Genomic DNA, 16,863 nt, shown 5'->3' with positions numbered 1-16,863 from the left:
TTCTGGTGGCGCGTGGGGCTTACAAAATTCTCATTTGTATTTATGTGTTTGGCAATATTCATTCGACCGTACGAAATACCTTGGTACCTTGAGAGAGCGCCTAGCCTCCCCCCCCCCCTGCCACCCCACCTCCGGCGGATACTCATTATGCAATATTCCGATAGATTATTATTTATTTATACACTGGGCAGTCCTTACAACGCTTATCCGGATGAGCTTGTGTCTTTGGCCAAGTTGAGGACAATAAGGCGTGGAAAATTTGCCAGGGCTATCGTGTTTCAATCTTCTTGTGTCTTTTATACGACGTTAACGAGAATTTTTTCAGCCGTGTCGAAGACTTGGGTGTATTGACAATCTTATAATAATAGCTAATACATAGCTAATAGCCCTCGCTTAATTAGCGAATACGCGTTATTTAGTGGCGCTGTATTTTTCGGTTGGGGACTCCAGTTCGTAATACGGACAGCTGCGTTATAAATGTATACAAATCGAATTCAGCGGGCTCCTTCTGGAACCCATAACCATATACTTGATTCAGTCCAGATAAACGTACGTTGCTTAAAAATAGTCTCGGACTTCAAATTAAAACACTACAAGTTCGGGCTCGTTGTGACGCGTATATATGTCTTTCGACTCATTCGATGTCGTCATTCACTATTTTCAAGCCAAATATACTTTTAAAACTTTTTTTTTTTTTTTTTTACGTAAATTTTTGAAGATAATATTTGCTTGATTTCTGATTTAAAAAAAAAAAAAAAATAAAAGTGATGAGCTTGAGATATAGAATTCGACAAAGAAACGTTTAATAATATAAAATACGATCGTTAGAATAGACATGTGTCGAAGTTCCTAAACGATATACGTTAAAATCTTTAGTCGTGCGATGTTTCTTAATTGTATAGTATTATGTTATTTTCAAACGAAAAAGAAAAGAAAGCAAGAAACAAACGAAAAAAATAAGATGAAAAAACTGAAAAGAAAAGAAAATTTGAGATCTGTTAACTATGTGTGCACACGTTTTAGAATTCACACATTATACAATGGACTTACCATACTAATTTAAACAATAATTCGGCAAACGGTCCATTAGATAATATCTTGGCAATAAGGTAAGCTTTGAACTCTGCTGCCCAACGACCAAGGACGCTTATTGCTATTTATGCATCATGTTTTGTACTAGCGCCAACGGCATATAAAATCGATTAATCGAAATTAACTATTTTCTTCGCAAATTTTTCTCAATTACCTTGATATTTTATTCACCATTTAGTCGAGCCATCCAAATTGCAAATAATGCCTTCACCTTGATTTCAACATCGTTTCAATTTTACTTGAACGCACAACTTTATCGCCATAAACTACTTGCTGTACAATTGTTAATCCATCCCAATTTTGATATTTATCAATTAATTGTCCCAATATAACCTAAAATCTTAATATAATATATGACTTGATTATAATTCAAATTAATCGCGAGCTTGAGAAAAATTGAGAGCGCGAAAAATGTTGTTGAATTTATCATTCGGCTGCGAACTTTAATGCACTTAATCCATTATGTTGCACCAATGTTTTGATCAATCCTTGAAAATGCTAATGGTAAAAATGAATTACTAATATTATTTTACAACATTATAACTGTTGATTTATTACGTAAGCTAAGTGTCGGGCTCTTATACGTATTACATAGTGATTTTTATTACCGAAGCATTGGAATAAAAATTTGATATGTCAAGCAGCTTTAATCCCGAAATATTGCGATCGAAGCAACTCTTTCATTAAACAGCTAGAGATCATTTATAAGAAACGCCATCATTGTACGGGGGATCGTCATTATGGGGCATGCGCGGGAAAATGTGATCCGGATAGACTCGAATTATTATCCCAAAAGACGATCACAATACCATCAAGCCAATCAAATCCAAGCTAAAGTCGCGTCATGCTAATAGAACGCAGTACCGCAACAGGAAGCGTACAGCTAACCGAGTTTAGCTTCGGGCTCATTTGGTACACTATACGGCGCGGGCGGACTCGTCGGCATGTTAGAACACTGATAAAACAGAAAGACTTTGAACTTACCGCCTTGGGGTCGAACCGATTTTCCATTTTCGTTTCTCTTTCTCCATTTCTCGTTTTTCATTAAGAAATCCTAAGCACGCATTAGCCAGCGCGTGATAATAGCATTTAGAAGCTTAAAATTTCATTCTCTCTGTTAGCTACGATTTATTCGATTCCACATTAAACCCTCTTACCATTGCCTGGAAATTGAATTGACAAACTTTTTATTATTAAATTAGCCTTTGTTCATCGATTTTAGGACAATAGTAATTTTTTTGTTTTGTTTTTGTTTTTGTTTGAAACAACTATTATGTCTATATACAAGAGCTTAATCCAAAATGCTTATAATATCCGATTTGTATTCTATAAAGAATAAATTAAAAAAAGAAAGAATAAAAACGTAAAAAATGCTTTTTTTACGTACAAGTTCAACCGATAAAGGTGAAGCGCGATGATAATTCATCTTAACTCGATCTATGCTAGTTGCTAAAAAAGAATTATTAATTACAATCAGATAGGCTATACCGTAGCTCGGTATATTGTTTCTTTATCTCATTTTTTATTTTCTATATTGCAATATTGTAACGACTTTAATGTACTATTTTTAAATATTGAATTAATGATGTTTAATGGAAGTGATTCGGTCGGTATATTTTCTACGCAATTCTTAAAAGCACATTATTTTTCATTAATTTTACCGTCAATTTAGTTGTAAACAAATTTTTACAAAATGATAAGAAAATCACGGATGCGTTTTATTCAAATTATTATGTTTATGTTTATATTTATCCTATTATTGTCTTGATCGTGCGGAAAAACGATGATTTTATAAATGTAAATACATTTAGCTAAACTGTCTCTTAAAATCCATAAAAATCCAGGCATTATTCGATTTGTATTGAGATTCTTAATTGTAATAATTAATATTTGTAGTCCATGGCTTCTTCGCGTAATAAACATCAAAATATTTATAATGCGATTTGCGTCGTGTTTTTCTGGCGAGCCATTTAGCCAATTATAGGTAATTGCTTTTTCTACGTGCTACATTCTAGTTTTTATTTTGTTTCTTAAGGTCATCGTTGACTTGTCAATCGATATTTTTCAAAAAACATGATTAATAAAAAGAGCATTATTAATTTATTCATAATTATAATATGAAAGTAAATAAGATGTAACGAATTTATAAATTAAGTTTTAAGCTTGGTATTTTTTCGTAAAATTTAACGGGCTCGATTGCCTTACTAATATAGAAAGATGAATAGTTCGTGTGCTGGCTTTGGATGAAATAAAATCTGATGAATAAAGCATTATAGCCTGGAAATTTCGATTTCTATTTTCATTAAGCTTTAAGGCAACATTGTAGTTTCGACCGGAACTTTTAAATCAATTTTATTGTTGCTTATCAAGTTTGGTGTTTTCAAAATAAGATATTGTCTTTCGTAATGTTATTTTCAGTCCAAATTAAATTTAATAATTTAAAAACTATATTTTTAAGCTTTTATGCATAAATGTAACATATTTCTGGGCTAAACTTAATCTTTTTTATTAATCGGGGTTGTTCTACTTCGAAAATATCTACATTGACGTTTACATTATAAAGAACTTTGGGAGAAATGAGTTGTAAAGTTTTATGCTTAGATAGAGTCGAATGTTCTCATTGTCATAGAAGATTTGAAAAATAATACATGAATTTGACATGTGATACATATATATATATATATATAATTTTTGTAAATAACTTTTTATGGAAAAAAAACTGCACAATAATTTCGTGTCTGTATGTTGTAATCGAGTTAGAGCCGATGTGTTTGTTGTTTTTGGGAAAATTGATATTCCATGGGTTTCCTCAATTTCTTGAACCGCTTTTTCCATTTTCTAAAATATAACTAACACGAGGTACGTCCTCGTTCAATATTTTCGCACTGAACAGTTGCTCGCGATAGGCTGGCGCACTCGAATTTTTATTTGAATACATGACTTGTAAAATCTGTCACTTTACGTCAATTTCTCGCATCTATTTTACGCGACGCATGTTATCAATAGCATTAATTACCATTTAATTTTTCCACCAAAGTCCGATATTTTAATGTGACTGATGCTCGCTCGATCGTGCGAAACGATAGTGCGCATCATAAAAATAATTTGCGAAATTTACTTGATGCTTGAGAGAAATAAATACGTCCTTGCAGTAGCGGTTGGCGCAATGGCTTCAACCATACCATCTTGAGCGATCGAAACATTGTCGTAATATATGCGGCCGCTACATCACCAAGCATCAAGTTGTACTTGCTCCCAAGCATATATACATATACGTCAGACTGACTGACGTATCGAATCAAGGCTTCCTACCCTACTGACAATCGATTACTTTTCCTCCTCGTCGCATTTACCCTCTTTATTACACTCGAAATGAATATGTTCGCTCGAAGAATCTTTATTTTTTCGTCGAGAATAGTCAGTAAGGACTCCTCCTCTCATTTCCAATCTAATCGATCGATGGTAATTAAAGATCAAGCACTCGGTTACTTCCTTAATTACGCGAAAGCACTTATTCCGAAGAAAGTTACATTTTTCCTTTTATTATTAAAGGACGATAGGTTAATACAGAAAAGTAGCTTCTCATCTCCTTCATTCATTAGGATTACTGACTCCGCCTCCATCGTTCTATGGCTTTCGCCACTGAAATATTAGAGGCGCTTGCGCGTTTAGTACTGCGCCACGAAATGTAGGTAGCGGTGAGGTCCTCCACTCCTGCTCAGCACATATTTCGTATCACACTATACGAGCCCTGGAGGTTGATTTATTATGTATAAGTCTATTTCTGTATTAGAGAATGTCATTGCTCCAGAAGCTGCTGCACCAAATTTCAAGTCGATTGGCGGTGCGTGATAGAATTGGAGTATACGCAAGCTGAATGTCGTCATTAATAATGAGCCTCCCGCTCATACGCGACGGTATATAATTTACTTATTCGAGACTTGTAAAATCTGAGCATTACATATATCTTTTTTTTTTTTCTAAATGTTTTTTTTCGTGTTATTTTTTTTATTTATTTAAGGATAATTAAATAAATCTCCACTTCGGCTACGGTGCACTTAGTGAGCAGTTGTATCGAAGACTCGCTCCCTTTCTATAGTTTAATAGTTCAAAGTATAATAGCTATCGCATCACAGGATTAAATCGTCAGTTTCTATTCTTTAGTACGGTCGATACACTACTTACTATACGCGCACATCCATCAGCGCGAGAGTAAAAAAAGAGAGTGCAAGGAGAATGCGGCAGAGAAGAGATAGAGATACGGTAATATGGTTAGAAGAAAAGTAGTTGACCTCTATGATGACAGCTATTGGTACACATAACGCGAGCCTCCGTCTGTATAAAGTAGATTTTCATGACTTTTATCTCCCTCTTCCGAATCAACTCGTCTTATTTTTACTTCTGTATAAATCCAGATTTTTTTTTTCGAATAAATGCTGGAATAGCCCTTTTTTATTCATAGGATTTATTTATTAAAAAAAAATGAAGTAAATCTTATTATAGTCTTGTATTTGCTTTTTAGTTTTTCTCGACACATGAATATTGTTAAAAATATTTAACAATAAATGAAGAAATTTTTAGAAAGCATACTTATTACTTTATTTTTGCGTAGGTACAATTTTATATTAAAAAGGAAACAAAAAGAAGAAAAATATATAAATCGTATATAATATATAGTGTAATAGTATATATAATATAATATATAAATAGTATTGAAGAAGCTTTTCAAAAAATGAATATTTAGTTATAGCAGCAGCAATTATTTTAAATTAATCGTAAAATATTATGCAGGATTAATAATAACATATATAAATATATATTAGTATAATTTATTTTAAAAATTCAGTAATAACAAGAATAATTCTAATACAATTACGTTGATTATAACGAATGTACATTTAACACTCATGGAATCATTTAAGTTGATGGATATTTATTATTGTGTTAAACCTACAAAATAATAATAATAATAATAATAATAATAATAATAATAATAAATTATTTTATAAATGCTGCTCAGAAAAATGTAATAAAATATATGTATCAATATATTACCTAAAGATTTTTGCATAAATATTGATGCAAATTTAATGTAAATTTTACATAAATAGAATATAGTTGTTAGCAATTTTTCAGTTACAATGAATGTTGTAGCGATAAGAAAGTGGGGGGAAAAAAAAGGAAAGAAGAAAGGAAGAGAGGTAGGAACTACACAAAGTAGGTAGAAAAATGAATTAAAAACTGGAAGGTGGCGATGTGAGAAGGTGGAGCGGGGAGGTTCATTTTTTTTAAGGAAGAATAGATCGAAATTATGTGAATAATATTTGACTTTATTATTGAGCGCCCGTTGAATTTTTATTATATATGTGCCCTCGTCTCTAACTCATGTAATTTGCCGAAATGGGCAGGAGTGGAACAGTTATATCGGTTTTGGGGTCCGAGAGGCGCTGAAGCGGCGCATAAACTGCGACAGGAGCAAACAGGAATCGATCCAGTCGAAGTGGGCGAATCCAGACGCGCATGCCGAGGTAAGGAGACGGTAGCACCAACGGCAAGGCATCGAATCCTTACCCTGGCTTTTGTGTCGTAACCACGCGGAAAATCATCTATTCATTTATTTGTATTCCTCCCTTCTAGAGTCCATCGAAATCTCTCCACCATGTGAATTAATTGCTGCTTCTAATCATGTAACTACTTGCGCACTATTAAGATTCTTCTCTCCTCCTCCTCCTCCTCCCCCCACCCCCACCCCCGGTCGCTTCCAGACCACGGCACCGTATTTGTATGTACAGCGAGCGACAAGTGAAAAAGAAGCGTGGCGAAGCCCTTGATCCATGAGCAATCGATATTCGAGAGCCCTTATCCCTGTTTTTTCTCACCTTCACTCGATGGCCTTTTAGGCCTTTTGTTACAATAGCCTAAATATTGTCACGAAGGCTATATTCCTTTTTTTTTTCTTTTTCAAGTAATAGTGCATAGGTATAAAGAATGCAAGGGTTGAGCTGGAAAATAATTTGTTTAATTCATTAAGTTTGACAATTAGATTTGAAGAAAATTTCGAAAATATTCAAAAGTTTTTCTTAATTAGATGAATGGAAATTTACGATAATGCAATTTGAAAGTTGAAAGTAGATCTTGTGATTTGCAATTTTATAATCCACTGTAATTAGGGAAATTAGGCAGTGAGAGAAGACTTATTAAGAAGGAGATTACCTTCGTGCATAAAACTTTTTAAACTATTATAATAGTAGACTTTTAGAAAATATGAATTTAAATAAGATATGTCAGTCAATCAGACGGCTGAATAAACTACCATAAAAACATACGCAATCACGAACTTTCGGAAAAAATTTACATATTCATATTATATTAGAAGTAGAAAATATACGGATCATGTCAGACATGTTTAAAAAAAGTAATATGGTTGCTTAACATGTTTTTCTCTTTTAATATTTTTAGATCTCATTACGAAAATTCTATTTAAAATGACTTATTATATTTTTATATGTTTATTAGATTTTTTCTTTATTTTTATTTGCTTGAATAACAAACCTATGAGTCTTTCAAAGATGTAAAAGTAATAAGAGAGGCATTTAGTAGTGATATGATAGTTTTATATAATTGAAGTACTAATAGCACAATTATTAATAGTATGAAAAGTTTACCAAAAACGAGACTTTATTATTGATAATTTATTATTGATTATAAATAATTCTGTCTCGGAAAGTAGTTTGTGATTATTATTGATTTTTATTACTAAAAATGTGCTAAATTGTTATGTAATATAATTAGTAATAAAAATGAAGTTGGTATTAGTCTACTTGTAAAAATAATATTTTTTTTTTATATTTTATATATAATGATTTTCAATAGTTTATTAAGATTTATCGTTGAATGTAATCTTAAAATTAATTACTATAGCGTAATTGAATGAGCTTCACTCATTCAGTAATTGAAAGAGATAGAAAATATTTAATAATATTATTAAACATGTTGAGAAAACTTTCTTAAAAAAGAAGAGAAAAATAGATGGATTACAGACTACTTCGTTATTTTCAATGTGAACGAAGAATCGAAATGAAATTCATTGTAGCAAAATGTCTTTTACACGCGTATAACAACTGCTGCTGAAATAAAAAAATTCAATTTTCTTTTCTTTTAAGTTACACTTAAGTCACAAGACTTGAAAATTTGATTTCAACCATATTAACATACTTTATGATAAAAACAGTTATGAAACTGTAAATTGAAATTAAATCGACGATTCAAATTTTGCATATAAGAGAAAAGATTTTCGTGCAATGAGCATAAGTTTAATTGATAGTGACACTAAAGTTTTGACACTACCCACCACGCTTGATGACGAAATAACCAATGAACAATTGTTCATGATTTTGGAACAAAAGGATTTAAAAATGTATATATTAACCATTGCAACCGATCATTTTCTACTATTTTCATATAATAAATAGCCAACCGCTTAAATAACGTTACAACCAAACAATATCTAAGGATAAACATCACTTATATAATTTATGATTTTTTATCAACAAAGTGTACAATTTGATGATAATCGAGCGATTAAAAGAATAAAGGAAAGCATGCATTCTATTACATTTGAAATATTTAATTTCATAAGAAGCTGTTTTCATATTTCAAGAATGCAAATTGAACGTTGTAGGTGTCCGCGGGCCAGCACATGCAGCTGACAAGCGACTTAAAACCCGGCAACGTCACCGTAGCTGCCCAGCAGGGTATGTACTTCAGCCAGCAGCAGCAGCAGCAACAGCAGCAGCAACAGCAGCAACAGCAGCAGCAGCAGCAACAGCAACAACAGCAACAGGGTGTTTCCGTAGGGCCTAACGAGGCCTACTGCACGGTCTCGCAATCTCAAACGATAAACTTTACCCAGCAAAGCCTAAGGCAGCGAGCCGCGGCTGGACCTGGGGCCGGCGGGGCGGTACCCCCGCAGCAGCAGCAGCAGCAGCAGCCCCCACCGTCGGCCCCGCCGCCGACGACGCAACGCCCCCATCCAGGGCAGCAGCAGGCCGCTGCCCAGGCCGCTGCCCAGGCCGCCCAACAGCAGCAGCAGCAGGTGCCGAATACCCAAGTGTCCGAGCAGCATGCCAAGCTACTCCAGCAGCAGCAGATGCTACGTGCCCAGCAGCAGGTAAGTCGAGCGAGCCCCCTACTCCACTCCGCTTCACCGCGCAACAGGTCCGGCTCTCATTGATTTTGCGCAATCCAGTAAACTTTAATCCGGCCGATCGACTCTAGTTAGCTACTTCAAGCCTCGTTTCCCACGCAAATCGATTCGGTAGTGACACTTATTACACGTAGGTGTAAGGTGTAAGAAGCCGGCTAGTTTCGTCGGGAGGCCTATCGCGCAAAAAAAAAAAAAAAACTAATAGTACCGGTCGTTTGTCAACCGCAGGCGATGCAGCAGCACCAGCAACAGCAGCAACAGCACCAACAGCAGCAGCACCAGCATCAGCAGCAGCAGCAACAACAGCAGCAGCAGCAACAGCAGCAGCAGCAGCAGCAGCAGCTTCAGCAACAACAGCATCAGCAGCAGCAACACATGTCGGCAAGTATGGGGGGCGGAATCGTAAGGCCTCCGCCACCGGAGTATAAAGCGGCCCAGGCACAGCTAATGCACGCAGGCATCGGCATGAGTCAGCAGTCAAGGTTCGCTAATGCGGCGACGATGCGACGAGTTACCCAGCAGCCAATGCCTCCATCGGGTAAGTTGGGATCAAAGGAGGCGAACGAAATCGATGGGCTTGAAGTTCGTGACAACGCCTTAATCCAGCGATGCCGGTTGCAGGTCCGATGATGAGACCTCAAATTGCCCAGCAAACGGCGATGCACGCTACTACCAATCCAATGTACATGGGTGGCGGTGGAGTCGGAGCGGTTGGTGGCGTTGGGAGCGTCGGAGGCGTGGGAGCGGTCGGTGTTGGACTCGCTCCGGGTCCTAATGCGGTTGCGGGTGGCGGTATGAGCGCAATCGGAGGTATGCATCAGATGCAACAGAGGCTGGGATATCCAAGGACGAATAACCAACGGCCGCCGAACATCAACATCGGACCACCGGATACTCTCGGCAACGGTATCGCCTCTCGCGGAAATACCCAAAACTGGCAGCATATTTTCATGCAGCAACAGCAGCAACAACACCATCAAGGTACGCCCACGACGGTACCATTTCCCTAATTTTTTCACCTCCTATTTTCCGCTAACCCCCCCCCCCCCTCCACCCTTCCATCCCCGAAATCTTGTGCCATTCGAGTTTTTTGGATTTTATCGAGCGATAATTTATGAAATTATGTGGCTATGTGAATTATATATATGGGAAAGCGCATTGATTTAACTAAACTCCATAATAAGGCAAACCGTCACATGCATAATTTTCATCAATCGACAATTGCATTAGTCAAACGTAATTTGAATATGTTACGATGTTACGATGATTAAATGAGACTAAATAAACTAAAGCACATCCCCTTGTCATAAGGCCGACTGGCTGGCTGGCAATGGTTTATGCATAAAGTGATCACTATTAATAATAATGCTTAAGTTGGATGGAAGATTGGAGAGGGAGGTAAAATAAATGTGTGATTTTTATAGGCGGCTTTGGAATGGGTGGTGGAGGTGGGATTCAAATGAGCGCGGCACAAATGCAGCATCAACAATTGTTGCGTTCCCAAGGTGGTGGAGTAATGACTGGTGCCGGGATGACAAATGCTGCATTACAGCAACAAATTGTCGTGTCGCAACAGCAACAACAACACCAGCAGCAACAGCAAGCTAATAATCAAATGGGAATGCAATTGCAAATGTCGCAAACACAATCCGTTAGTACGGTTGTCGTTGCTTCGGGTGCTGGAACTGGTAAATTGACCACTTATTTCGTTCCATTGAAATTTCTCGCCAATTTCCCCCGACATGACATTATTCGAGTATTTTTACCTTTTCCATTTGTTAAGGCGCCTATAAAGGTGCTCGAATTATTTTTCAACTTTCCATTTAAGAATCTTGTACATTATATTCCTAATCTGCGAATTATTATTATTAATTTTTTTTTTTTTTTTTTTTTTTTTCTCGTAAAAAAAGCATTGTTAAAAAAAAGAAAGTAATTAAATAAATTAGACATAAAGGTTTTTGGTTTATTTTTGTTTTTGTTTTTTGTTTTTTGTTTTCTGTTTTTACCTGGTGATATTGAATAATTTTTCAATGCAATTATTCAACATTCGGGACAGTCGATATAATTGTAATTGTCAATTATAGTAGAGAAAAAAATAATTTTTTTACAATATAAATTGTCGGAACGCTCGGTTGATCGCAGGAGTCGCGTTGATCGGCAAATTAATTGCTATATAATATGTTTGTAGAAAATATAACTCAACCTATCCTTGAATTAATTAATGCGAGTACAGTGATAAATGTTGTTACAATCGTGGCATATTTTCTTACGGGCTTCGCAGGTACTCCGATGCACCCCCACCAACAGTACGGCACGGGTAATCCAAGTGCGCGCGGCGCATTACAGACGCAGGTTCAACCGCCTCCGCAACCGCAACAACAACAGCAGCAAACGGATTCGTCGGTCAATGCCACTGACCTAGGTTTCGACTTTTTGGACAATCTGCAATCGGGCGACGCATCAAATTTCAATCCCCAAGAACTCCTCAACTCTCTTGATTCTGGCTTTAATCTTGACTCGATTCTGTAAAGGGCAATGTTGAGTGAGGCCTCCGTTACCTAGCTCCCGCGCAAGTTCAAGTATGCACATACAGAAAGAGAGAGAGAGAGAGAGAGAGAGAGGCGAATTCATGCAAGGATAATGCAAAGACGGGGGGACCTATACAAACTGCGACTGCGAACCGCTGACAGCAAAATACGGACTATTTACAATGATTGTTATATCCGATTGTAGTCAACTATACATATATTCATGATAATGAGAATAATTTGTATAATCTTGATCCACATATCTAAGAGGTTGGGGCACGTCTGCATCCATGCAGGAGATGAAAATGCGAACGTGTTTGCCATCGGTCGAGTTTCGAGTGCGTCCTGCAAAAAAATAATCCGTATTTGTCGCCGTCACCGGCGAACACCAAACAACTCAAGAATAGGAATACGTAATTTCATAACTTAGCTATATATACGGATACCCCGTCACCTAGAATTGTTATAAACTTCGTGGTGGTGTGCGCGTGTACTCTCGTGTGTGGCTAGGCATATGAGCTAGCATGAACCAGCTGCTCAGATTTACGTATTCCTTTCTACAATTATGTGCTTAATAATAAGGATACGCGAGTAATCCATATCCGAAGATTTATCTCGTACTCCAAATTTATCCGACCCTCGAGCGTCGATGATTAAATACCTGTCTGCCATATCGTAAGGATGTGCGAATTTTTTTTTTTTTTTTTTTTTTTTTTTTTTTTTTTTTTATAATAGACGCTTACAAAGCATGCTTAACGTAAAGTTGTGTTCAACGTTGGCATAACTCTCATTTTGGCTTTTAATGGAAGCAAGACCTTCCTATGTAACAGAATCAAAAACTCGCTAGGTGAGCGGCTATCCGATGAAATCAACAAGTTTCAATGTCCCACAAGAGACTTCGGATACAGTGCTCGCTATTCATAGATTAATTGATTTCTTCTCTTCCAAAGATATCAATTCTCCAGTTGATATGCAAAAGTTCGTGTCGTGTCGTGTCGTCGTACCTTCGAAGGATGAATTTAAGGAGTGCATCGCCCGTTACACGTGTGTGCCAATATCTCCTCCAAATGTGGCATCATTTTCGATAGACGCGTTTGCTCTCGGCGTCGCTACAACGCTGAGAGAAGAGTGCACGTGCATTAGTATTATAACGTGTAAAGTTTGAAAATGGTTTTTTTTTGTTTTTTTTTGTTTTTTTTTTGTTTTTTTGTTTATTATTATTTTTTTTTTTATTATTATAAAGTTGTTGTTGAAGATGGCATCGCCGTAGAAAAGAAAAAATGCTCTCCCTGGTATCTTAGCGTTGGTATAGGCAATATTTACCAGAAATCTCGAGCACCTTCGAATATACCCACTAAAGTGCAAATTGAATCAGTCATCAATATTTATTTTATAATGCTCGATATGCTTAGGGCCTCGATAAATTCGTGAATAAGTTAAAGTTCCGTTGAATTTTAATAAGGAAAGACTCCTTCATCCTCAATAGCGCAAGACGTAGTAATTATTAGACTCTTGGCTCTCGTTAAAGTTACGCTTAAATACAACAGCCTTGTTAACCACACAGCCTCGCGCTACAAGGACATCCTGGAGAAGCTAATAAAAATATATAATGCGCGCATTCCAACCGAATTGCGAATTACAAAATACCAGGAATATTTTAATTGTACAATTCGCGTAATCCAAAGTAATAATGACCTTTAATATTTTTTATTTATAAAATTCTTAGCCCTTCAGCATGTCCATTTGATCTTTCGGATTTGGTTTGAAAATTGCCGCGTGTAATTGTAAAGCTAAAGCTAGGAGAGGAATCGGAGTGAATAATGCCAATGCTGAAAGCGTTCGCGCGTGCGCGGATCTTACGGCTACGTATTAACTGCATGCAGTGGCTGAGTTCTCAACGATCTTCCAAGCTTGCAGTCGGTAAACACTGTGAGCGAATTTTTTGCAAGTTTACCAACAACTAAAGGCATTGAAATGATCGCTAGAATAATTTTAGCAATGCTAGCCCACGAATGCTGTTGGAATTTTATTGAGCTCGGAAGGCAGATGGGAGTGGACTATATTCGCAGTCTTTGTTCATAGTATGCGACTGGTAGCAATGCATCGATACTACGGATAAGTCGGGAGTCAATTGTTTCGCAACAATTGGCGTGCCATGTAAATCAATGGTCTATTTACATATTACAAGAAATAAGCAAATTCGATGAAAGAATGAAGGAAAGATCGAGGTTTGTGTCGATTGTTGACGAGTGGTGAGTACAAGTCTTGTATATGAATTGTAAATGGTAAATAATATTTAGTTGATTTATATATATATATATATATATATATATATATATATATTTATAACAACAACAACAACAACAACAACAACAACAACAACAACAACAACTTTACTCATAATTCCTTTTGTAATTTAATATTTTTAAGTTTTAAGACACGATCGATGATTGTGCTCCATTAATATTTTTGCATAATCTTAATTTCTCGTTGATAAGAATTTAATTTATTATAAAAGGTATTACCGCGGACATATCTTATCATATAACATTAATATATTTTAAAAGAAACACTCGGAACAAAAGACTAAAGAAACTATTTTCATTAAATTTAAACAAAAAAAAACAAAAAAAAACTTATCGGCTCTTCTTTATGCTTTCATAGATACTGCTTTATATAGAGTGATGCGACAGCTGAATAAGGAAGAAAAATATATACATTACGTTATCTCGTGTAATCTAATAAATAGTAAAATAACTGATAAACGAAGGTCAGTACATCATTAAAAGCTTGATTTTTACTAGAAAAAAAAAAACGTATTAATATCGTAAACAATAATTTTTAAATATAATATAATGTTAAAAAATTAAAAGAGTACAGAGATACGTTATTTCTGCATTAAAGTTTATAACATCATTTTGCAGTCCGTCCGTCTTTAAAATAAGTTTATAACTTATAAAAAAGATTAGTTGAATTTTTTAAATAAAAACTCGGAGTGCTTTAAGACAGGAAATACCATCGATTTTATTGTGTAATACATGAATAATGTATGTTGTTACATTGTAGTGTAAAAGAAAAAAACAAAACAAAACAAAACAAAAAACAAAACAAAAACTGTAAGCGTAAAATTTGTGACGACAATCCCTGTCCGCGAAATACCTATTTCAATAAATCAAATAAAGTATTTTAGTAAATTCTTATATCGTGCATCTATATTAAGATTTGTTCATAATTTTCTTTCAAAAACAATGCTAGAAAATCGTTTCTTTCAATGCTTCATTGATTTCATTTCGGTGGCAATTTTTTTTCTTTTTTTTTTTCTTCGGAATACTTTTTAATTTAACAATTTGATGATAAATGTTTCAAATTTATCATCATTCCCGTATATAGGATAATGTATCAAGCCCTACATTATTTCTTATATTTCGATTTGTAACTTTGTAACAAAGTTATTCTTCGTGCTCTAATAATTACGCGTATCCATTTCCTTCTCGCCGTTGGTACGGATAGCTCTAAATGAAATTTGCTGGGACAAACATTTTAGAACTAGTAATAAGGAATAAAAGAAGCAAAATGAGAAAACAATTTCCTTCGTCGAAAGACTTTCATCTCTTTTTGATGAAATAAAAAAAAAAAAAGAAAAAATAAAAAAAAAAATTCCCATTATTTTGGCATTGTTTTGCATTTAACTCTAACAGTTATTCATGGAAATTAATGATCGACAAAAAGAAATTAAAATAAGTAAATAGAATAACGATGCACTTCTTATTTGGCAAATTTGTTGATATCATCATACACGGGAGCTTTCACGCCTAATAAGTAGTTGAAAGGCAATGAAAAATTTATCTATCTCAAACGACTCTAACAATGATATAATCGAGATATGATCAAATATATCTTCCTGGAGAGAAGAATGATGAATAGATCGTTGAAGTCAGTTAGATTTCATTGATCAAGGTTGATAAACTTTAAGTTCTCGGTATTTATATTTTCGCTGGATCGATGCGCAGCTATACACCTGATGGCGCTGCACCTTTGCGGCGTAATAATTACGTTACCTACACAAACAATTGCGTTTACAGGCAAGAAATCGCCGCGACCGCATTTAATTAACCCCAAAAGTAATCATAATGCCAACCGCATTTATCCTAATAATGTGCATAGTGTATTTCATTGCAAATTAATGTAAATATTTATTATTATTTATGTAATATAATTTTTCTTAATGTTTGCAATGAGAGGCACTTTAGACATGCAAAGTCATTAACAAATTACGAACTACTTTCTTCTTTAATTATTAATATGATTAGTTTAAGTCTGATTTGTGATTTTCTTGGTTGTACATGGTGATTTTTGTGTATTTTATCATGACATGGCTAACGATAATATCGTTAGTTGTTATCAAGCCAATTGATATCAAACAATTTTCTACGCTTACTCTTATTTTATCTTTATTAGAGATACTAATGTAATCCGATGCTACAATTTTTGAAAATTCATTTTGACATTTTGGCATATTTTCTTAAAACATCCGATATCGATGTATTATTTATACTCTTGTCATTGATATAAGAGAAGTCTTATGTATACTGGACGGACGAATCTTCAATCAGTGACAACACAACAAAGTGCTCTTGGTCTCGGATACTTTTTTTGTTCACTTTTTCGTTCTATCTACGGAATCGCAAGATTTTATCTTGAGAGAAGGTCTGTTAAAAATTTTATAGCAAATATTGTTAATAGAATTATTTTATTCTTTGTATAAAAATCTGTTATAATAAATAAATGACAAGTACATTTAGGGAAACGATATTTATAAATATATTAAATAATTAACAATTTTGTACATATGTTTTACTCACTCATTGTATTTGCTTTCAAACTCTTTTTCGGAATATTTTTGTTAAAAATTATCATAGTACATAGCGTTTGCTGGAACTAATCTGTATGAAATTCCATACCCATTTATTTTCATGATTTTTTTTTGTCATCAATAATTGAACGTCTCAAATACTTTTAATAAACTTCCTTAACTAA

General features: G+C 34.9%; 1 protein-coding gene across 1 annotated transcript in view; it reads left to right on the top strand.

Moving 5' to 3' along the window:
* Positions 1 to 12,150, top strand: part of mam (neurogenic protein mastermind) — a 69,413-nt gene extending 57,263 nt beyond the window's left edge. Inside the window, exons 6-10 of the mRNA XM_011503233.1 lie at positions 8,774 to 9,262; positions 9,656 to 9,836; positions 9,920 to 10,279; positions 10,723 to 10,986; positions 11,580 to 12,150. Of these exons, the coding sequence (XP_011501535.1) occupies positions 8,774 to 9,262; positions 9,656 to 9,836; positions 9,920 to 10,279; positions 10,723 to 10,986; positions 11,580 to 11,827 (1,542 nt within the window). The 3' untranslated portion in view covers positions 11,828 to 12,150. The remainder of the gene's footprint in view (positions 1 to 8,773; positions 9,263 to 9,655; positions 9,837 to 9,919; positions 10,280 to 10,722; positions 10,987 to 11,579) is intronic.
* The last annotated feature ends 4,713 nt before the right edge of the window (positions 12,151 to 16,863 follow it).

The sequence above is a fragment of the Ceratosolen solmsi genome, unplaced genomic scaffold (genome assembly GCF_000503995.2).
Source record: "Ceratosolen solmsi marchali unplaced genomic scaffold, CerSol_1.0 scaffold45, whole genome shotgun sequence".
Lineage (NCBI taxonomy): Eukaryota > Metazoa > Arthropoda > Insecta > Hymenoptera > Agaonidae > Ceratosolen > Ceratosolen solmsi.
Note: the sequence above shows the minus strand (reverse complement) of the source record. Positions and strands in the feature narration are given on the sequence as shown.